The 24,439-nt window shown below is 41.4% G+C and overlaps 1 protein-coding gene across 1 annotated transcript in view; it reads left to right on the top strand.

The window, feature by feature from the left end:
- Positions 1-24,439, top strand: part of FAM107B (family with sequence similarity 107 member B) — a 165,155-nt gene that overhangs the window by 2,384 nt on the left and 138,332 nt on the right. Inside the window, exon 2 of the mRNA XM_042991097.1 lies at positions 20,042-20,102. Within this exon, the coding sequence (XP_042847031.1) occupies positions 20,042-20,102 (61 nt within the window). The remainder of the gene's footprint in view (positions 1-20,041; positions 20,103-24,439) is intronic.

Below are 24,439 nucleotides of genomic sequence, written 5' to 3'. Positions count from 1 at the left end.
CCCACTATGGACATTATTTTTAATCTTGGTATTTGTGTTTCAAGACCAGAAGTTGAACTGGGACTGGGCCAATGTGTGGCAATTGGCCCCATGGCGATAAAGGCACAAAACCGTAGAAATAGTCTGGATGAAAGTACATTGAAATGGATGTCACAAACTCTATGCTCAAACAGTAGTTGCTCATACTGAAGCCCACAGGCAACCATTTTGCAGAAGGATAATATAGCTTTCAAGGACACCCTTATATGTTACCCTAGAAGTAGAGGCATTGGAAAGTGGCTATTTTTATTTGCCCCTCCTCCGTTCCTCTAAAGCTGTCATAAGAGGGAGAAAAACAGATTCTGTAACACAGTACTTTATAAATTTTTGGCACACAAATTTGAATTTGGCCTATGATTAATTGTTGTGCAGGCATCGCAGACTTTCCAATTCCACAAATGCAAACCCCTGTGTTATTTAAAAAACCCAGGACTCTTGCCCTGGAAATGATTCCAGATTCCAGCCATGGCAAATCTTAAGGAATTTCCCAGTGTCATTTCTGGGACTGAGGTGGGCTTGGAGGAGGCAGGGTTGGGGGTCTAGGATGAGGACAAGGAGGAAAGGAGAAGTTACAAGAAGATGAAGGAGCGGAGGGACCAGGGGAGCCTTTTCTAGTTTGTCCATTAAGTGGCTGAGGTATTATATCCTTTCTGTCTATACCCTCAGTAGAGGCCTAAGGATGGGATCAGCTCCCTTTCTAGGCTTTGGGCCAAATACCATGCACTTTGGTGGCTTATTTTTTCTTTGTACCTCCCCACCCCCCGTATCCCTCTAAACTGATAATTTATCAGACATTATCTGAATAAAATTGCTAGGACTTGTTGAGGAGTGGGGATTGGAGACATAGCTGACTTGAGGCAAGAGCAAACAAGACAGAGAGGAGCAGACTGTGACAGTCTTCAGGGACACTGAAGAAACAAATCACTGGATCTAGTCATGATGCCCCTGGTTACACCTGACAGGCCCTTGGGATTGGGGTCCCCCCATCCCACCCTTGTCTGTGAAATCTGCTTATGAAGTGGCAAGTACAATCCCCATTCAGAACCCACTGCTGAATCCAGGACGGACACCTTTCTGATGTTTGTTAATAGGGCACTGGGGCCACTAGATATTTTCTTCTAGCAAATGCAACAAACAGACAAAGAGTGATTAGTAGTTAGAATTCCACTTGATAAAAGACTTGAGTCACCAGGCCATCAGCTCTCTACCATTTGGTTTACCTTGGCTGGATTGAGTTGCTAGACTTCTTCAAAACAATAGAAATCTTTGGGGAAAACTGACTAGATCGTTGTGAGTTTTGGATGGCTCTTCATAGCCCCGGTGTTCTAAATGATCTCTCCAGGTTGTTTCTGGCTCCAAGATCTATAACTTTATGAACGATTTCTGCTTGTTATTGCTCATAAAAGTCACTGGCCACATGTTTTCTTCTCACTTGGCACATAAAGGATCAGAGAGGTTAATTGAATAACCTAGGCACACGCAGCAAGACAGCACTTATTCTGAAGCTAGACCTGGGGTATTTGAAGCTCAGGATCCCACTGCCTCACTTTCTTTTATCAATCACTTATATATAGCAAAAATAGAGTGACAATTTATCATCTAAAACAACACTTCTGAGAATGAAAGAAGACAGCATTAATAATCATTCTGGGACAATGGGCATAAACCGTGGTATATGGGTACTTAAAGGGAAGGGAAAGTAGGCTTTTATAAGAGCATCAACAGGTCTTAAATTTGAATTCTTCAAAATTTATGGATTACTTTAAATTTATAAGCGTTTGTATTACTTGCCACTCATAAGAATCCTCTTGTGTGATTAGATTGGCTGTCCTGTACCCAAAGGAAGCAGAGAGCAAAGCTGCTCACTCTTAGCCCCAGTGTAGCTAATCACAGGTAGGACAGCCTTAAATTTCTTTTTAAAAAATTTTTTAATGTTTATTTATTTTTGAGGAGAGAGGGAGAGAGAATGAGTGGGGGAGGGGCAGAGAGAGAAGGAGAGAGAGAATCCCAAGCAGGCTTCACGCTGCCAGCATAGAGCCTGATGCGGGGCTCAGACTCATGAACCATGAGATCATGACCTGAGCCGAAGTAAAGAGTTGGACGTTCAAGTGACTGAGCCACCCAGGTGCCCCAGGACAGCCTTAAGTTTCAAATGTGTCCCTTAGATACCCTCCCATTGACATGCTAAACTCTACTACCTCCTGAAACTAATAATTATTAGATAGTTCAAAGGGAGCCATAGACTCCACAGAAACAAATCTTGGTGTGCCACTGGAGTACAGCTTGTTTTGTTTGCCCCTTGACCTTCTCTCTGATCTCAGAGCAGATTGTTAGCTGAGGTCTATTTCTACCATGCAGAATCAAAAGGAAATTCCTGTAAGGTTGGTTTCCCAGCCCATTTCTCACTGTGCAGATATAATAACAGAGAGTAAGCCAAAATTGCAGGATAGCCCTTTGCCTTCAAAGCTGTAATTGTCTCTTATTCACCAAATACCCTCTGGTCTTGGCTGTGAGTGGTCTATTCCTGGAAGAGACGTAGAATAAAGAGGAATGGGTCTTGGATATAGACTTGAATTTGAATCCAGATGCTAACTAGTACTGCTCACTGCTTAATGTTTTAAGCCTCAGCTTTCTGCAAAATGAGAAAAACCATGCCTGGTTTATAGGGGTTTCCTTGAAGAATAGATTCAATATTGTATATGAAGCTTCTGCTGTCTGGCTCATGGTGAGACTTCATTTTCACCACTGCTTTGACCCCAAAGCAACAGTCTTACCTCCTAGCAGGTGAGGTTACCCATAGTGTAACCTGAAAAATGTACATCTGGTACTTGATCATATCTCAGACTTTCTCCACTTGCTTTTTTCTTTTATTGACTTGAACTGTAGAGAACTAAGCTATGCCTGAGTATAAACACTAAGAGAACTAATTCATCGTACTCATCTTCCCCTTGCCCATGGCTATTGAGATCATATTTAATGTTCTCCAAATTAAAATACATAATCTCACCATAACAAAAAATGTTGTAACTGACACTCTCATAAAATCCAGAAAGTGTGGTTTCCTTATCCGTTGTATTTTTCCCATAGTTGGTCATCAATAAATGTCTGTGGAATAAATGACTAAATCAGACACTATCACTACTGTCACTGGCATATATGTACACACACACACACACACACACACACACGTTTATATAGTTTTTGCATCCTGCCCTCCCTGATATATTTGCTATTTGCCCTATCAGTCAAGATCCCAACAGGAAACAGATGGCCCTCCAATTAGAATAATTCAAAGAGAGCTTAATAAAGCAACTTTTGTTAGGTGTGGGTGGGATGTAGAGGAACCGCAAGGGATACTAGTCTCAGGGCAAGAGCTGTTACTGCTCCTAAACCCAAAGGGATGAGGGTGGAGAGGAAGCCGCAACAGGAACCTAGAAAAAAAAGAGCATTTCCTAGAGAAGACTGCCTTGATGGGAGAGCGGAATAAGAGCCTTGACCTCACCATCCTCCCTCAGGCCTCCTGCACCTTGTTCCCCAGGACTGACTCCAGTGGGGGGCCAGAGGGCAAGGGAACCTGTGATTTATCCTCAGGCAGGCAGAGAACAACGGGACCCATGGAAGACATAGGGTACATAGGCTGTCTCTGAGATATAAGGTATAAATATACTTTAAAAACTTTAGGAAGAAATTGAAAGCAAAAAATATCAGAGGTGTTTTTTTTTTTTTTTTTCTTTCTCAAAGTGGTTCCCTACCTGGAAAACCACCCCTTCCCACGTGGTGTCATCTCCCCTGAGAAATTGTCCTTCTCTCCCCTCTTGTCATGTGCAGACTCCTGAGTCCCTTCCTCTTTACCTTCCCTAGTGCTTCTCCTGTTCTAATGATTGGTTTCCTGCTCTAGGGAGTCCTTGAAGGTCAGGGCTATGTGTTGGTCCCCCTTGTCTCTTCCACACTGAATCCACTGACAGGCACAGAGTGGGTGCTCAAATCACTGCTTGTTGAATGACTCAGTTTCCCATGAAATTAAAAATGCTTGCCATTCGACTATAGTACTTCTTCCCTGGTTTTCTAGATTAAAGCCCACTATTGACCCCTTCCCCAGGAAGCACATTTCTTCTCCCTTAGAGGAGTAGGCAAGGCTCAGTGAGAGCGCTGGGGCAGCGGTCCATCTGGAGCACGTCTGCAGCGGCTGTGGGAAGCGTCCGCCAGCAGGAAGGTGGGTGGAGGGGCGCCCTGACTGTGGAGGAACATCTGGAAGAAGGGAACTCTGGTTATTAATTCCTTGTAAAGGAACTTTGGGCATCGCTTAAGTTAACACTCAAGTTCCCAGTAACTCCTCTTTCTGGAAGCTCTGACAAAAGAGATGCTGAAATAGACAACATGGTTCCCGATACGAAGGTCAGAGGCAGGGGCAGGAGGCATGGGAGGCTTAGCAACCGAAGGATTTCGTTACCAGGTCATTCCTTGTTGTGTTGTCCACTCTGGGTAGGTTGTGTGCATGTTTGTATGTGTACTTGTTTGTGTACGTACATGCATGCATGTGTCAGTACATGCATATGTGTTTATGTGTATATGTTTATACATGTGTGTTTGTGTGTGTATGTATGTGTGTGTTTGTGTTTATATTTGTGCATGTATGTGTGTTTGAGTAGTACGTGTATGTGTGTTTGTGTACGTGTGTACATGTGCATTTCTGTGTTTATGTTTATGTGTGTGTATGTGTATTTAAGTGTGCATGTATGTGTGTTTGTGTATTTAAGTATGTGTATATGTGTGTGTGTTTCAATTGTGTGCATATGTGTGCATTTGTGTGGATATACTTGTGTATTTGTGTATGTGTGTGTTTATGTGTTTGTCTATGTGTGTGTTTGTGTGTATTTATGTTTGAGTGTGCATGTGTATGACCTTGACCGTTATGGTCTTGGAGTGGGTCTATCAGGCTCTATCCACAAGTAAGAATTGGGCAGAGAAGCATTTATAGGCAGAAAAGGGAATGAAAAGGGAAGAAAAGAACTCTGAGAAGCACTTTTCATTATAACCTGCCCTACCCCCAACCTGTTCCTTCTGCTGAGTTTTCTGTGCATTCCAAGCAGACCTGCAATTGTCTATATGGTGAGGTTAGCCCACAAAATATAAATATTTGCTGAGTGATCACTGTGTGCAAGGTGACAGAATTCTATCCATTTGTGTTGATTTTGTATATACACGGAGGTGCCTGGGCTTTAATGAAGCAAAAAGATAACTGACCTTCATAATTCTCTTTCCAAATAAGAATGTTGAGCCTTCTGTTATGTAAAAAAGCTCGGGATGCTTTTCGCAATCCCTCCCTTATTTGATTTGGAAGCATTGCCCCGGCCTGGAGAAGGGCTGCATTTCTGTCCATTTTGTTAAGGAGGAAGTGAAGGCCAGGGCCGTGTGAACCTCGTCAACTTCACACAATTCTGTGAGACTGGCAGGTGGCTCTCATTTCCCACCAGATGTCATTGTCTTTCTAAAATGATATTAATGAGGATGGGTGGAAGAAAAAATTTTTTTTTCCAAAAATTCTCTTCTTGGGACCACAGCCGGAAAGATGAGAGGTATATATTGACCCAGGGAAATCCTTAGTCCTCTCTGGCTTTGCTAGGTCTTTTTTGAGCATAAAGCTTCTGTGAGGGGAACTGAAAAGCCATGAGTTCCAAAACACTATTGTAATTAAAGGAGCTGGTGCAATTATATTTAAAAATGATGTTGCTTTAAGATGTATACTTAGTCAGGACCCTGCATAGTGCTGGAGCCCAGGAGAAGGCAGGACAGCAGGTCGGCTTTCTCCTTCCTCTCTCTCTCCCGTTCCTTAGTTGACATCAAGCAACCCCCAATTTAGCCTTTTTTTCGCCAGGATGAATCTAGACAAAATTTTAAGGTCACTTGGGCAATTTATAAATAGTACTCTCTGTTGATTCAAACTTCAGGAAAAGCAGTTGGGTGCCGGACATTGAGCCTAAATTTCCTTACCACCAGCTTCAGTTTCAGCTAGGACTAGAAAAATTTAGGTTTCCCAAAAAAAGTCCACCATCAAATTTTCAGTTATTCTGGAAGGTTCTACAGGAAATCAAAAGAGCTGTTGGGTGTCACTACCTAGGGGTGTGACCTCTACACAAACATAATTCCAGCTTCCATAAATGTCTCAGCTTAGAATAAGTTCTGCAAGTAAGGCTGATCAGGACATGAAACCCAGGGCTGAGAAGTCACCTCTAGAATTCTTGTGATAGCTCTAAGAACATGTTCACACTGCTTCAGTGTGGGTCTCTGGTAGCACCGTTGCCCCCTCTCTGCTTTTGGGTCCCCCTCCTATATTCTGATCCCTCTGCCTAAACTCTGAAGGATGGATGGGAGCTCTGGAAAACTCTAGTGGTTAGTGAACAGTGTCTGGCCTTGCCTTTCTTTACAGTTGTGACTGTGGAGCCCAAATTCCTCAAATGGAAAATGGGGGTGTGAGATAGTAAGAAATATATGTACACACACACACACACACACACACACACACACACACACACACACGTGTGTGTGTGTATGATATTGTTCTCTGCCCCGGTTTTTCACAGAGCTCCTAAGTAGCTTGGAATTTCCTGGCTGATAGGAGCACCTTTTGTTCTAATGAGACAACACTAGCTGAGGTACTGGATGGGGACTGCTCACCAGAAAGACCAATCCATGATTAGAAGCTTGGAAATTTCAGCTTCCCGCTCCCTTCCCCTCCACCCCTGCTGCCAACCAATTCTCCAGAAAGAGGAGAGGGGCTGGAAATGGAGTTAATAATTGATCATGTCTACATGATGAAGCCTTCATAAAAATCCCCAAAGTACAGGTTTGGGAAATCTTACAGGTTGGTGAATACATCTACCTGCTGAGAGGGTGGTGCACCCCAGCTCCGTGGAGACAGAAGTTCCTGCACTCGGGACCCTTTCCAACCTTGCCCTATGTACCTCTTTGTCTGGTTGTTCATGTATATCCTTTAAAATATCCTTTGTAATGAATCAGCAGTAGTAAGTAAACTGTTTTCCTGGGTTCTGGGATCTCTAGCAAATTATCAAGCCCAAGGAGGGAGTTGTGGGAACCTCCAATTTGTAACCAAGTTGAACAGAATTTGTGGGTAACACGGAGACCTACTATTGATTGGAGTTTCAAGTGGGACCAGCCTTGGGGCGGGGGAGGGTCTGAGCCCTTAACCTGGGGGGTCTGTGCTAACTCTGGTTAGTGTCGAAGTGAACTGTGAATACCGAGCTGGTGTCAGAGAATTGTTCAGTGTGGGACAAAACCCACACATCTGGGTCAGAAGTGTAAGTATGAGCAGAGGAAACAGTACATTTTCCCTAGACAGGGAGATAATGCTCTGCCCAGCACACAAAGTTTTTGAAGGAGTCAAATAAAACCATGTATTGGACAGCTCTTTATAAATTGAGAGGTACTAGGCAGATATGAGATATTGCTAATTTTGTGAACCAGTATGGAGAAGAATAAAAACTAGTGCCCTGATTTCCAACATAAATCCTGCTTCTCTCATTCACAGCGTATGTAGGAAATCCTTTTGGTACGTGATCTCTCAAACTTACATCTTCTCCCAGGATTATTTGGCAGTGTGCCTCCTAGTGCTTGAAGCCACAAGATAGACGCATAGCTTCCTGGAGTTTCAGTTTTACAGAAAGGAAGGAAGGAAGGAAGGAAGGAAGGAAGGAAGGAAGGAAGGAAGAAAATATTTTGGAAATTTTTTTTCTTAAAAAAACATTCATTTATTTATTCATTTATTCATTCAACAAGTGTTTCTGGAGTAGAACTAGATGCTGTAAGTAGCTGAAGAGTTTTATGATTCTCCTGTCACTCATTCAAGATCTGTAATACAAATCTCTACGCAGGATGTATAATAACCCTCAGTAATTTAGGGTGTTAGTCTGCTCACACAACTTTAACAAACTACCATGCACTGGGTGGCTTAAACAATGATCGTGTAGTTTTCACAGTTCTAGAGACTGGAAAGTCCAAGATCAAGGCACCAGCAGAGTTAGGGTCTGGTGAGAGTTTGCTTCCTGGTTCATTGATGGCCTTCTCCTGACTATGTCCTGACAGGTGGAAAAGGCAAGGGAACTCCCTGGGGTCCCTTTTATAAGGGCACTCATCTCCTCTAACGGTTCCACCTTCATGACCTGATCACCCCCAAAGGCCTCCCCTCCAAATACCATCCCCTTGCGTGTTAGGATTTCCACATCTGAATTTGAGGGGGGCACAAACATTCAGTCTATAGCAACATGTACAGGCAACCAGATTTTACCCCTTCCATTTGCCAGGAGTCTGACAGTTTATTTTAATTTGAATAGTTTTGCACTCATTTTGCAGCTTTAAATTTTGGACCAGTGTGCTGAATTACAGTTGTAAAGACTGTGTCAAACTTCCCCTCTGCTCTTGGTTCTGAAATTTCCACCATGTGACAAAGTAGTATCGTAGTATAGTTCTGTGGTTTTCTTGGCCTGGGGCTCTCTAGACCTTGAAACAGACAATGGCCTGTCTTTGAAATGGCCCTCCTTAACTGTGAGGAACAATTGTTCATTCCTTTGCGAAGTTCTTCCTTATCCAAAATTCTCTTCAGTTGGTCCTTTCACAAGTATAGCTAGGTGATAACTAGCTGTTACCACTTAAGATGGAATTTTCTAAAAATAACACCATCAAGGAGCAGACTTTAAAGGTAGTGTGATACTGCTGAGAGACCTGGGCCTCTGCCCCAGGTAGATGGTGTGAATTCTTGCCCCCATTTAAAACATGTACCGTTAGACAAAGTCCTCAACCTGCCAAGGCCCCTTCGGTATAATGGGGGCACAAATATCAACATTGCAGTTCCCCTGACAATGCTTTCCAATCTTCTCTATAGAAGTAACCCCAAGTCAGTGACCCTGCATCCAAACTTCTTTTGACATTTCATGATCATCCTAAACATTTATGTCTGTTCTACACACCCTTCTGCAATGTCATCAGATTTGTTTTCTGATGGGAATGTTTTCCTTCCCAAATATTTTTAAAGTATCTATTTATTTTGAAAGGGGGAGAGGGAAAGAGAGAGAGAGAATTGCAAGCAGACTCCACAGCATCAGTGCAGAGCCCAGCATGGGGCTTGATCCCATGAACTGTGAGATCATGACCTGAGCTGAAACCAAGAGTCGTGCACTTGCCCAGCTAAGCCACCCAGGTCCCCCTTTCCTTCCCAAATCTTTGAGTGTAATGGTACTCTAGAGAGAGGTTTGCATACCTCTGGTGTATTGTAGCTTACTTCCACGATGTACTTCTATTTTAGAAGCGTGGCTGATGATACTGAGGGTTGAAAATGTTCAGCAGGTATACATCAGGAAGAACATGTTGGCTATTCCAATATCAAAATACCATTGTGTTGACTGATAAATAACTGTTCTCCAATCCCTAAGTGGCATCCATGTTCCACATCACCCCTTTTCCTGGACCTCTAAACTCTGCACGGTCCAGGAACTAAAGGGCTAAGTAAGGCCTCTCCCTCTGGGACCTCCAGGACCCTCCCCATTCTGGTCAGCTGGTGGCTAATCCATACTGTTAAATGTTTTAAATATTGTCTCATGTTACATGTAACATATATGAAGCTCCTGGCACATGGTAGGCATTTTTAGTCCTGTGGTTTTGGAGAATTCAGCCTACTTGGGAGTATATATTTTCAATAGCAATGTGGCCAGTATCCTTCCTCCCCTACCTCAGGACACAGCCTTCCTTCCCTTAGGGAACTGTGCCTTTCTGTTTTCTGAGGTTCTAGTGAGGCTTGCAATCACAGTACCTCTCCCTCTAGCAGCTCTTGGAAGGGGCAATAGTATGGGTCTGGAAAATCATAGTCCCCATTCCCTGATAGGCATGTGCTGTGACTATGTGAATCAAGATAGACCAGTCACAGTCTTCCCCTAGAACTCTGAATGTGAGCGCAGGGACTAAAATACTCCTTGTCCCCCTTTGAAGCATGAGCTGAAAGGATGTAGCCCCAGAGCTCCTGGTGGTCTTGACTGTGCAGTGAAGAGGGGCCTGAGAAGTGACACATAGAAACAGACAAATGGAGAGACAGAAAAAGAGAGGGCTTGGATGATATTATCTGAGTTCTGGGCCAAACTTCCATCCTTTACAATAGTGATTCTCACACTTGGGTGTGTATTAGCATCACCAGGAGAGCTAATCAAATATACTCATAATGATGAAAAAATAAAATAAAATGATAAAAAAAAAAGGCAACCTATTGAATGGGAGAAGATATTTGCAAATGACATATCTGATAAAGGGTTAGTATCCAAAATCTATTAAGACCTGATACAACTCAACACCCAAAAAACAAATGATACAATTAAAAAATGGACAGAATATATGAACAGACATTTCTCCAAAGAAGACACCCAGATGGGCAATAGACACATGAAAAGGTGCTCAACATCACTCATCATCAGGGGAATGCAAATCAAAACTACAATGAGATAGCACATCTGTCAGAACAGCAAAAATAAAAACCACAAAAAACAGCAAGTGTTGGTGAGGATGTGGAGAAAGAGGAACCCTCGTCCACTATTGGTGGGAATGCAAACTGGTGCAGCCCCTGGGGAAAACAGTATGGAGGTTCCTTAAAGAGTTTAAAGCTACCTTATGATCCAGAGATTGCACTACTGGGTATTTACCCAAAAAATACAAAAACACTAATTCAAAGGGATACATGAACCCTTGATGTTTACTTCAGCATTATTTGTAATGGCCAAATTATGGAAGCAGCCCAAGTGTCCATGGATAGATGAATGGATAAAGAAGTGATAGATACAGATTAGATATAGATATAGATATAAATAGGTATATCTACATATGTAGATATAAATAGATATATGTGGGTATATCCATATATGTAGAAATATACAGATATATGTAGATACATATATGTGGAAATATACACATATATATAGATACATATAATGGAATATCACTTGGTCATAAGAAGGAATGAAATCTTGACATTTGCAACAACATGGATGGATCTAGAGAGTATAATGCTAAGTAAAATAAGTCAGAGAAAGTCAAATAGCATATGATTTCACTCATGTGAAATTTAAGAAACAAAACAAGCAAAGGAAAAAAAAGAGAGAGACTGACAAATCAAGAAACAGACTCTTAACTATAAAGAACAGAGGCTTACCAGAGGGGAGGAGGGTGGGGGTGGGGGAAGTAGATGAAGGGGATTAAGAGGACACTTGTCATGTGGACACTGAGTAATGCATAGAAGTGTAGAGTCACTATATTGTACACTGGAAACTAATATGACACTATATGTTAATTATCATGGAATTAAAATTAAAAACTTAATAAAAATTTAGGATATGTTTTAAAGAAGTAATGAGGGGCTCTTGGGTGGCTCAGTCGGTTAAGTGTCCCACTTTGGCTCAGGTCATGATCTCACAGTTTGTGGGTTTGAGCCCCGTGTCGGGCTCTGTGTTGACAGCGCAGAGCCTGGAGCCTGCTTTGGATTCTGTGTCTCCCTATCTCTCTTTGCCCCTCCCCTGCTTGTGCTCTGTCTCTGTCTCCCTCTCTCAAAAATAAATAAACATTAAAAAATTTAAAAAGAAGTAATGAGATGTTAACATGAGAAATTTTAGTCTGATTGTTAGGGAACTTTCCAGATGGTAAGATGAACTGAACTATAACCATGTACCTAAAATGAATTAAGGAAAGTCCTTTGAATATGACATTTTAGAAACTGGCAAATACACAAGAAAAGAAAACAGGTTCACTTGGAGATGTCAGATGACTCCTAACATCTTTCCATCTGTACTATCATCTTTCAGGGATCTCTTTAAGGACCACAAAAGGAGATAAAACACCAGATTTTTAAAAGCGTTTGTCAGTATTTATCTAAACACAACTAAGCAGTTGACCAGGGTCCTATTCGTGGAAACAATGAATGGATAAATGAGCTGACACAAAACTGTTCTCACATAGAGCTGGTGCCTTTGCAGGAAGTCACTTCCCTAAAAGGGGAAACCATCCGCCGCCACCACCTCACGTGCCGGGTATCGCTCCATTTACACCCACTAACAAACTCACCACACCACAGCCCTCCGAGGGAAGGGCTATTATTAGCTACACTGTCCCACAAGAAAATGCAGGCACACGTGACGTAAGGAACTTGCTAAAATCCCATGACTCACAAGTGGGAGAGCTGCGATTTGTACCTATTCGTCTGACTCCAATGTGCATGCTTTTCCACTGTATTAATATGATACAAATAAAGCACTAACAAATAAAAATAAAAATAAAATCCAGAGACCCAGGCTTGTCGAAATGGAAAAGGGCTGGGTTCTCTGTATTTTTGCCATGTCCTCCACGTGATTTGGATACACACCCAAGTTTGAGAACTACAAGTTTACAAGCATGAGATCTAATACCTCTTTCTTTTTCTTTTTCTTTTTCTTTTTCTTTTTCTTTTTCTTTTTCTTTTCCCTGTAACTACTTAGTTTTCCTATAAGTAGAGATGAAGAAAAGCAGAAAAGCACTTAGCACTCTAGGGCACCATGTAGGGTAGGCTATAAATGAACCAAGCCTCTGGTCAAGGTCCCAGAGTCTCCCTGATCTTAGGTAACTTAGTGAATTGCAGTGTTTGCTCCTGAAGAATATCCTCTATGGGCCCAGTCATGCTGGAGCGAGATGCTGAAGCGGTTGGCAATGACACCTTCAGTCTTCTTGGGCTCCTCTTCATCTACAATTATCTGAAAGGGCATTCTCTGAGCTGCAAGAAGTTAGGGGTAGCCTAAACTGATAGATTTGGCAGAGGAATATAGAAATAATAAACCACAGAATAGGACACAGGACCACCATCCATTATAGCTCCCACTCTGCCTTTTGCCTCTGCTTCTCATTGAGCATTGGGTTCATTCTCTTGAGCTATCTCAGAGGATGTGACTGTCACTAGCTCTGAGGCTCCTACCTAAGACTGTAAGACATCCATCAACCAAGCAGAGAAGTCCCAGTAAAGTCAGGATGACTAGCCTAAATTAAGTTATATCCTCTTACCTGGATTAATCCTCGAGGCCAGGAGATGACAGCTCTTACCAGATGGGGTGGGTGGATGCTGGATGAGCAGACAGTCACCACTCTATCTCATGTTAATAGTGACTAGTATGATATTCTTACACTTGTCATCTCATTAACCTTCACAGCAGTCCTGCAAGGACATCAAGTGATTACTTGTACATTTTGATGAGGAAACTGAGGCTCACAGAGTTCCTACAAGGCACAGCCAGGATTTTAACCCTAGTGTCCCTAACTCCAAGGCCCACATCCTTCCACCACCCTGTGAGATGACAATGGGCTTTGCTTCTGTCTCCATCCACTTGCTCTATAGTTCTTGGCACATTTCAGAATAGTTGTATCTGCTGCATTAATTCTTTAAAATGACAACTGTGTAGCATGTATTAAAATTGACTGGATGCTTCTGCCACCTCACCTGTGCACTGGGGTCCAGAGTCACTTCTCTGAAGGCTCAAAGACTTGTTCATAGCTTTGGAATTGTGTTTGCCCACCCAGAAAGAGGAAGCTGAGGACATGGGTGAACCAACGTATTTATATTACCCTTCCCTTAGTCCTAAGTGCTAACCAAGCTCTTTCTCTCGGGTTCCAATATTGAGATTCTTTCTACTCCTTATCCTACATGATTTACACATGACACCACGTGAAGAGGAGGGGAGAAAAAGTTATTTGTTAGAGTTAGGATTTTTCTTTCCCTAAGAAAACTAAGATCAATGTCATATGTCTCTCCTGTGGTTATGAGTTCCTGGAGGCCCAAGATTATATTCTATTCACTGTGGCATTCCCCATGTTTTTAGCATAGTTCCATGAACATGGAAGTTCCTCAGTAAATATATTTTGACATAAAGTGAATTTTTCTAGGTTCTAAATATAGTCAGGAAAGAGCTTTTGGTGGGTGACCTGTAATCCTTTCCTTAGTGGTCCAGTGGACAAAAAAAAATGGACATACAACCCAACGAAGTGTTTCCACTGGAAGAAAAGGAAAGGTGCATAATATATATTCCCTCTGCAGCAGGCATTGGAATAGATGCTGTACAGATTTATTTTACCCTCACAAAAACCCATGTACATATATATTATCTCCATCTCCAGATGAGGAAATTTAGAGAGAACAAGTCATTTGGTGTACATTATGGAGAGGTGGTTATGAGCATACATTCTAGAACAACGGGGTTTTTCTGCAGGCTCACTTATTAGCTGTGTGACTTGGGGAAAGTTCCTTAATTTCTCTCATCTTTCTTGTTAAGTTTCCTCATCTGTAAAATGAGGACAATAATATTTGCTAAACAGATTGTAAAGCTCTTAGAGGCAGTGCCTAACAGAGAGTTCAAAATATTAGCTTAAAAACACATCCATAATTAGGACTCTCTTTTACAAATATACAATATTTTTAAAGCTTTTTCAGTGCATCAGAAACATCTAGAGGTCATTTAAATAGCAGATACCAGGGTCACACTCCCAATTAGTGTGACCAATTCATCTCAGTTTCCCTAAGACTTCCTTGGTTTTAGCACCAGAAGTCCTGCATCCTGGAAAACTCCTCAGTTCCAAGCAAATCAGGATGGTTGGTAACCCCAAACCTCATTATTAGCAAATCAGAAACTGAGCTGGGGCCCAGGCATCCATAGCTTGAACAAGGGCGAGACACTGATTGATATTAAGGAGGGATTTTAGTATAGTGGTTTGTCATCGGACTTGGAGCCAGGTAGACCTGGGCCTGAATTCCCTTTTGGCACTTCCAGGAAATGTTACTTTGGGTGTGTTGGTGGGTTCCTGGAAAGCTGACTCTGAAATGGAGAGTAGCATATGCAAAGTTCATTAGGGAGTGCTTTGGGGATCAACCCTTGTGGAAAGAAAGAGAAGGACGAAGGATTAGGCAGAGAGAAATGATGGGATACAATGAAGTTTCTCAATGAAGCCCTCCACCAACAGGGAGCTCTGGAGCTAGGAGGGTCCTTCAGAGCTGTCTTGAGATCAAGTGAGGGGGCTGGGCCTCTCTGTCTTCAAGTCAACAAGTCCAAGTGCCACCAGCCCTGGCAATTCTCTTCCAGGATGCTGACAGCTGAGTGCTGTCTATTAACCACATTTCTTGTAGCTCTGACAATAAATCTTTCAGTCCTGAGGGAGCCTCCAGGTGTCACATCATAGTATCCACTACAGGGTGAATGAGCCCTCTGAGCCTCTGTTTCTCCATCCATAAAACAGGACTGATGATAATAAGGTCACCTACCTCAGAGAATTGTTGAGGACTAATGAACTACTACACAGTGGGGTAGAGTTTGGGATGGAGATGGGAGCTGCTTCAGGAAGGCCTTCTTATAGAAACTATGACCTGATCTTTGTTATTAGGCGGGACAATGTTCAAAGTTTCATTGTGGGTTGTGTTACTGGGTTGGATATTAAACAAAAGTGTAAAGTAGGGGAACAATTGAATCCATTCAACAATTGTTTGACAGGCACCTGTTGACAAAGAGGGTAGAGCCTGAATGAAGCTTGAAGAGGAAGCATAGTTTTTGCCCTGGAAGATCCTACAAAATAGTGGCATAGATAAGGCTTAGATATGGGATTCCATGGAAGATTAAAAATGTATTTACTAGTAGCAATGCAGTGCCAAAATAAAACAAGTGAAATGAGAGATACTCTTGGCACTGGAATATGGTGAGTGTTGGATATCCATTTCTAAAATTACCTCCAATGGCAGACTCTTCATATCCATCAAAATGTGGACTTAGATGCTGCTAGAGAGGATGTAACAGAACTGTCACATTTTAACACATTAATTTACTGTAATTTTTTGTATGGGGGGGGAGTTTTACATCAAGAGCCTCAAAAACATTCATGATCTTTGGTCCAAAATCCTACCCTTGAAACTTTAATCCAAAATAATTTGAAATAACAAAAACCCTTACACTGAAAGACATTCTTTGTAGTACAGTCCAAAGAGAGAAAACTTGAAGACTCCTCAAACGTTTGGTGACAGGGAAGCAGTTATTTAAAATTAGAATTCAACTTTCTTGGGAAGGGATGGTTATATTTGGAATCCATTTTCCAGATGGAGGAAGTTGACGCCAAAAGTCAGTCATGTACTTGTTCCAACAGGTGGAGACGAATGGGACTAAATCTCCTTAATTCTTGGTCAAGAATGCTATTTTTCTCTTGAACTACCATCTTGTTTCTAAACTTGCTCTCCTAGAGTGAAATGCCAGCTGTCAGTGTTGCACTGTGAGGCCAGTTTAAAATGACTCAAAGTATGTCACTGAGCTTATACAGTTAATGATTGATCGATTGGTTGATTGACTGATTTTCTATTGCTCAAACAGGTGAATCTTAGGGGAAAAAACTTATTTGTACTAAAACATACCTTGAACTCACTCATTGTAAACATACTCAGGTTGTGGTTTAGTGTGATGTATTGCAAATATTTTAAATTTTCTGTATATTGTAATGTTTTGACATATCTCAAAAACCTTTCTGCTAGCCATTTCTTAGAGACAGCAAAGGGTCCAGCCTGGACTGTGCCTGCACGAGGCAAACTAACCAATCTAGAGTTGGACCTTCTCTGTCTGGCCTGTGTACCCCAGGAGGCAATATCCCTCTGCCTTAATTATCTCAGCGCCAGGTACCAGGCAACTAGCGACCATCCCTATGGCTCAAAGCCCACTGAAATTATTTAAAGTAGCCAATCCTAAGCTATTTACTGCACCCTGCCTTGCCTTTCCCTTGTGGAAAACCCAATAAAGTCCGTGTCCTAAAGACTCCCCTAGCTCCTGTCTTTTGCCCCCAACCACTCTGGTGTCTTTCCCATGTGGCCCTCCGAGGTGGGCTGAGCCTCTTTTCTAGGACCTGTGAGGGTGATAGACTTATTTTTTCCTGCTTTTCCTCTCCTCTGACTCCTCTTGTGGTCGAGCCTGACTGACCATCTCATAAAGAATACAAAACTCATGACCTCTCAGTAAAACATCTTGGAATTAGACCTCAGAAGAAATAGATGAAAAGCTCAGTTGTTTGCCAAATTGTATTAGCACTTCCTCTGAGCACTTTGTCAGTGCATCATGCCTGTCATATTCCATTTAAAAATAGATTAAAATACAAGATAGTGTGTGAGGCACAGAAGCTATTGACCAACGCAGCCCACTCTGGCTGCCCAGAGCTGAGGTGCATTGGCTGGTTCTGTTAGAAGTGACAGAAAACCTGATAGAAATGGGTTTTTATTTTTTAAATCCTCGTGGTTTAAAAAAATGTTTATTTATTTATTTATTTTGAGGCAGGGTTGGGGGGAAGGGGAGAAAGAAAGAAGGAGAGAGAGAATCTCAAGCAGACTCCACACTGACAGCACAGAGTCTGTCACAGATCTCCATCCCAGGAAGAGATCATGCCCTGAGCCAAAATTGAGTCTGAGCCTTGACTGAGGACCCAGGTGCCCCTAAATGTGTGTGTGTGTGTGTGTGTGTGTGTGTGTGTGTGTGTGTGTTTAGGAAAAAGGAACATAATAGCTGACTTAGGCTGAAAAGTCCAAGGTTAAGCTGTCTTCTGGAATGCTTGGATTTGGGGCTCTAATGATATCACTGGGACTCAGTATCAGTCCATCTCTTGGCTCTGCCTTTCTTTGTGTGGATGTCTGTCTCAGCTGCGTGTGACAGCACCAGCTCCAAACCTCAAAGTCGCTTCAGGTTTTACTGGGTAAGAATAGGAGTCAAATTCCTATTCCAAAGTCCAGAGGAAATCTATCATTAGCCTTGATTGGGTCACATGACTACTGCGAACCAATCACACGGAAATGCAGTGGACTGATGGGCCTGCCCTGAGTCACATGACCACCCCTGGAGTAAGTAGTATGGAGGGAGGTCCATGGAGCTCTGGGCTGGTTTCATAGGAGCCACAGTTGGTGAAGAGTGGAAGAGGATGACTTTAAAGAGAAAACCGGGTCACACTTACTAGATAGAGTGAGTGAATGCCAGGCAGCAAAATCAACAGATGTCTACTACAGTTGGACTGTTGTCATTTTATTCTAGCTCTGCTGGGGAAAAGCCAGTGAGAACAAATTCAGCAAATCACAGACTTGCACTGAAGAGAAGAAACACAAGAATCTAAGAAGCTCAGTCTTTTTTCTCTAAATAGAACATAGTTTACACTATCGAAGACAGATGCTTGTTTATTCTATGCTGAGAGCTCTCCAGCCAAGAGGATTCCAAATATCCTTCCATCTGCAGATCTTTCCAGGGCTTTGCAATTTTTACTATTTAATGAGAAAAATTGGGGGAGGGGCACTTTAAAATAAAATAATATGTTTGGAGGAAAGCTGAAGGGCTACATTATTTCACAATTCTGGAATTCAAAGCAATAAAAAGTAAAACACTGTTACAGGCTCAAAGGAGAATACTATCATCTATGAAACAATTTTATTTGGTTATTTGGGCATTTTGAGAGACTTTCCCTATAGCTGTATTATAAAATAACTCCTGTGTTTTCATTATATACAGTCCTGTTTGGCCTTGTGAAACAAGAAATTAGGTGCTGTATTTAGTTTATGCATAATGGGGCTTTCTATCATTTACATGCCCTTTGGTGTAGTATTAATTCACATCCCTTTTAAAAATATAATTTTGGAAGCAATTATCATTAAAATTTCTTACAACTTTTAAATTTGAGATAATTGAACTGAACGCGTGTTTACTCACATCGCCCATGCCAATACTGGTTCATGGGTTTCAAAAGTAGAATAAGTTTTTGGAACTGCTCCCTGATGAACATTTGAAGATGATTTTTGATCTCTGGAAAAGCATTTGTTCCCAACATAGGTGAAATCAATTCCCTTGTAAGTTGAGTGTGATGACAATTTAAAGAAACTATTCTTCATGAGTTGAAAAGAACACTTCTTTATCTTACTAACTAAGCCTGAGAGTATGATGGATTCTCATCTAGATGAGATAGTACTTAGGAGCTGCAAACTCACAACAAATGGGGGAGTACTCCTACCATGGATAATATCAATTTTTGAGTTCCATTGTTCCACTTTGGTTACAGAGTAGCCTCGGTTATCATTTATGGAACCCCACACCCCCATGCTTTGTTGTGGTCCAAAACATCTTCTAGTGGGCTACACTCTTTGGAGGAACAAAATATGTGCAGAAAGTGTGCCAGTCTGGGAAGGATGCTGAGTAGATAACTGCATGCAGTGTAATTGAAGGGATCTTGCATAGAAATTAAGGTCCCACAGAAATAGCCCATAAGAGGCACTCAAATATTTGTTCAAGGAAGGAAAAAAATAAGTGAGGGAATCAGCGTAAAGTCATCTTGCAGACAAAATTAGAAAAGCATCTTGTAGACATTCTTTTTAATTTACCTCCCTCACTCCTAGCTCGGTCTACTTTAGCAATGCTACAGGAGTCACAATGTCATTAAAAAATATCATACCGGAACTCAGAGAAGAATGTGTTTACTCAACTTCCCAGAGATAAAAAAATAACTGAATGGTGATAGATTTTTCAAAAATAGGTGAAATCAGCTCTTTGCATATTGAAGAGTAAAGCATAATTATCTTTGTTACACCATGCTGGTGGAATATCTGACTTGTGGAGGAACCTACCACAACTTTGCCTAAGTAATCGATGCTCCCAAACATGTTAGTCACTGAGGGCCCCTGGATTGTATTGCTTCAGGGACCACATCCATAGACACTTCCCTGTGCTGGCACCCTAGAGTTTGTAACCCAGCACCCCTGTAGTTATTCTACTCAACATCTGTTGTTGAATTTGGTGCTTGTCCAAAGACTCAGTTCGTTAAGTGTTTGGTCTAATTTTTTTTCAGATCTTGAACTCATATTAATTCAGTAGGTTTGCAGAAAGTGTTTATGTAAATTAGTGCATATTTTTAATGTCTCCCTATTTTTCTGGTTTGTGGGGCTGTAACTCAGGAAGAAGAGGACTCCCGGGAAGAACCTAAATGTCTCGAGTCGGAACAGAAGATGGCGTCAGGTAGAGTACATTCAGTGCGACGCCTCCTTTTCTGGGCTGCTGTTGTTGACAGCAGGGCTTGCAGCATCCAAAAGCTTTGCATGTTGCCAGAGAAAGTCTGTGTGACTTTCCAAATGATTGGAAACATGACTAGAAATGTCACTTGTGATGTATTCCAGGCACGATGTCTAGACAATCTGGTCATCATGCCGAAACTAGCTGCTTCTCTTCTTTCTTTTATTGATTCCAGTTCTTGATGAACAAATACTTGCAATGAAGTAAATGATGATAATGATGAAGAAATTTCAAATTTGGGAATACTAAAATAAGTAGCGTAGCTGTTCACTGAAGTTTTTATGATTACCTTGGGAAATGATACTTAGTTGCATTTTCTGGGTTTCTTTTTATGTTAGTGCATAGTGAAATACGCTGCTTTGCTAAGACTATTTACCCCGTAATAGGACTCCCTATGAGATACTATGGAAAGCAACAGTGATGAGTAAATTCATAAGTTAGTTTCTGACTATGATCAGTAAGGATAATGACATGCAATGCTCATAAAAAGAAACATTAGTTGAATGGACCTAACAATAATGAAAACTAAGTCTCTGCTTCTATATTCAAATGGATTTGAGCTTGGTGTTTTAGATGTTTAGGGGTTAGAAGAGGGATCCAGATGTGTTTGCTGCTGGCAGAGGCTCATGTTTTTACATTTTAATGGAAATCAGAGAGCAGGATTGAGAAAATGGAAATGGTAATGAAAAAATGCAAAGTGGGGGGAGAGGTGGCATCCTGCTCTGATATAGATGGAGGAAAGAAAATTAGCAATTAAGCATCTCCACCATCTCCCTCTATACCCCTCCCAAGTGTCTATCTGCAACAATAACAAACATTGCTTTATATTGGTGCCTCTCCCTAGGACACTCTCCCCTTGCAGATCCTTGTTTCGCTGCCTCCTTCTCATCATTCAGGTATCCACTGAAATGTCTACTCCCTGAGGCCATTTTGTCATTCCTTCCCGCCACTCCTCATGTCATTGCCCATTTTTATTTGTTTCATAACTCTTATGACAATCTAAAATTATCTTTCTATGGATTGGTTTGGTTACTTATTTTTCCCTAGAGAGTAGAAACCTTGCCTGTCTTATTTAACAGTATCTTAGCACCTTGGACAGTGGCTGGAACCTGGTAGTCATTCAGTAAATTCTTACTTGAGTCCTTTGTGTCCACTATATGCAAGGTATTTTCTTTCTCTGTATAATGGAGATATAGGTAGGGTAGGTTTGATGTAAGCCAACTCTGTAGCTACTTTAGATGTAGACCCTTTAGATTGGGCTATAAAGGAGTATAAGGCATGACACATGCCTTCAAGAAAACAAAAGTCTAAGGCATAGATGAGTTTGGAACACAAGTAATAATGTGAAAAGACTGATACAACCAAAGCCCTGTGGTTACATTGAGGAAGTAGAATCTAAGAAGCTTCCTTGAGTTGATGATGCTTGTAAGGAGTTTTGGAGTTTGAAAGTAGCGGTATAGAGTGGGCAGAGTTGGAGCTTGTGTATCATACCCATGAAAATTGTTCTGAATGCTACTTTTGCACACACACTCTTGATTTTCAGTTCCTCAGCTAGAGAAGGCTGGGATAATGGCCATTGCTGGGTCAATGCAAATTTGGCCAAGAGATTTTGAGTTTCCTGGTTGCTGTTGTAAATGGTATCACTTGCTCTCTTGGTATAGTGCCCACTAGATTTTGAAGGCATTTGTTCACATCCAAAGACTTGACTACCTCACATGTTGTGAAGGCACAACTACTCACTAAAGCTTTTCTAAGACATGAGTTGACTCCAACACATCCCACCATGACACCTCTGAGTGAGAAATCAGGGATCCCATTCTCAAACAGTCTGCTAGCATTCTTCAAACTTTAAGTCCTTCGAGTGTGTTACTAGAAATGTATATAGTGGTAAAGATTTTCCTCCAAAAATACATTTGGAGTCAGAGATCCCAATGAACATAATTCTGCAGAAAAAGAGGGACACAGTTTAGTTAGAAATCTATAATCCACATTTCTTTGTGATTGAATTGTATGGCTTTAGAATTTGGATTGTGAATAAATATTCACCTATTTTCTTAAAAAACACCAAATAATGCTATTCTCTAAGTAGAAATTTTGAGAAGAAAATGCAAAAATTTCTCACTACTTCTAAAAAGTGCTTGGGTTCACCAACTTTGGGACTTACTACAGAGCCCCTTTCGTTTACAGGACTTACTCCCAAAAGTGCATCTCTACACTGTGGCACTAGTGTACTTTGCCTCTAGTTTTCGTCCATTAGTTCAGATATACTGTGTTTGTTAACCATTCTTTGAAGTCATATTATGTGTAAGTTGTGTCTGCCAGGTTATTTGAAAAGTATGAACATAAAATACAATAACTAAGAAATGTTTATTGGATGCCTACTATGTGCTAGACATTGTGCTAGGAATAATGCCATATTTAGAGTGGTAACTAGGACAGACATGACTCCATGTTTCATGGAGTTTGTGGGCCAATGAGAAATGCAGCCATTAAACAAATAAAAGGAAAATTTAAATTATGGAGAAATTGTACCCTTTAAAAAACAAGTAAAATGTAAATTCTAGAGAAAGCAGGGTTCTGTGGAAGTCTTGCCTTTAGAGCTTGTACTTAAATAGTGTCTCTAAAACATGGACACAGAGGGCTAAGACGACAGGTCTGATACAGTGCATGCTAAAACACAGACAGGAGTGGGGGGATGAGGTGAGAGAAACTCAATTTGGCGGATCCAGGAAGTTATCCAAGGGATTGCAGCATACGAGTTGGGTCTTGAAGAATAGATATGAAATCCTTTTGTGAAGAAAGACACATTAGCCAGGATATTTATAAAGTGAAAACCAAATACTATATAATGAATCTAAGCAATACCTATTTGGCATTCAGCCTCTTTTCGTGGCCGCTGACCTAATCCTCAAGCATCAGTCACTTTATCCTGAGATCTATAATTTATACTTGCAGGGTCCACCGAGGGGCTAGAACAGGTTAATTGGGAGTGTGTTTAAACTTTACCATCATCATTACCTGTCATTTGCTCTCTAATAATTCAGTGTCTGTGTATATTTGAGGGTTTTTTTTTAAGTAAGTGACCTGCGTGTAATAGAACCCTAATGCCTACTCAGAATCAGGGAGCACTTCCCCTTGACTTTATGGATATATTAGCTGAGTGGATAGAGTGCCCATTTATAATAAGTCTCTTTTAATGTGATACACCATGAGTGGCTGTCAGCTGATGCTTCATTTTAGCAAGACCAGTGCTAGGCATGTTCATCATCAGATAGATAAAATTTACCTTTGCCTCAAGACTGCCCTTTCCAGGCCCTGCCCCTCCACAGTGGGGTTCCCTCCTCACTACCTTTGGTCCCCAGTTCTGCTACCATCAAAACAACATGCAGGGTTCCTGGGTGGCTCAGTGGTTTGAGCATCTTGTTCTTGGTCTCCTCTCAGGTCATGATCTTCTCACCGTTCATGAGATTGAGCCCACATCAGGCTCTATGACCTGCTAGCATGGAGCCTGCCTGGGATTCTTTCTCTCCTCCTTCTCTCCCCTCCCTTGCTCATGTGCACTCTCTCTCTCTCAAAATAAATAAATAAGCTTTAAAAGAAAAGAACATGCAGTCAGGCATGTGTACATTGGTACGTAATTAATTTACCTGATTATGTTGCCTCTTCTACAGCCTATTGGTATTTTATGGTGCAAATGTACCTATGGAATGAAAAAAATTGGTGGCTGTTCAAAGGACTTTAAACATTAGCAAACAGGTAAGAAGAGGAGTGCTTTCTGGTTACAGACACATTGTATGGTTAGTCACTTTCTTGACTTGAGTAAGGCCTTGAATCATTGGGATGCTCAGTGAAGATTCCATCAGACTGTGTGTTCCTTAAAAGCAAGTTTTATGTCTGTGCACAAGTGAGGCTAGATCCTTTATGCAAAGGTGCAATTTTGGAGATATCTTGCATCATTCTCCTATGACATTCTGCTTATAACTGCACAGGGAAAAGGAAGAATGAGGTAATGGACCCATGAAAAATGGTGATATGAGTGGAGATATTGTGAAGGAAAGATTTCCATATGTAACAGTTCCTTTGAGGTGGCCATGGTGTTATGTGAAAAACAGAGAAAAACAATGATACTTTACTGATTGTGACAAGAAGGACAACATAATTCCAAGCAGAAGGATCTATATGTCAGCAAGGAGCTGACAATATGACCCTCTGAAGATAAGCCAGTTATTGGAAGTATCCAAGGACAGGGGGAGGGTTTACATGTTCTCACCTGATTTGGTGCC

This window comes from Panthera tigris, chromosome B4, assembly GCF_018350195.1.
Source record: "Panthera tigris isolate Pti1 chromosome B4, P.tigris_Pti1_mat1.1, whole genome shotgun sequence".
NCBI lineage: Eukaryota > Metazoa > Chordata > Mammalia > Carnivora > Felidae > Panthera > Panthera tigris.
This window is presented reverse-complemented; position numbering and strand designations above follow the sequence as displayed.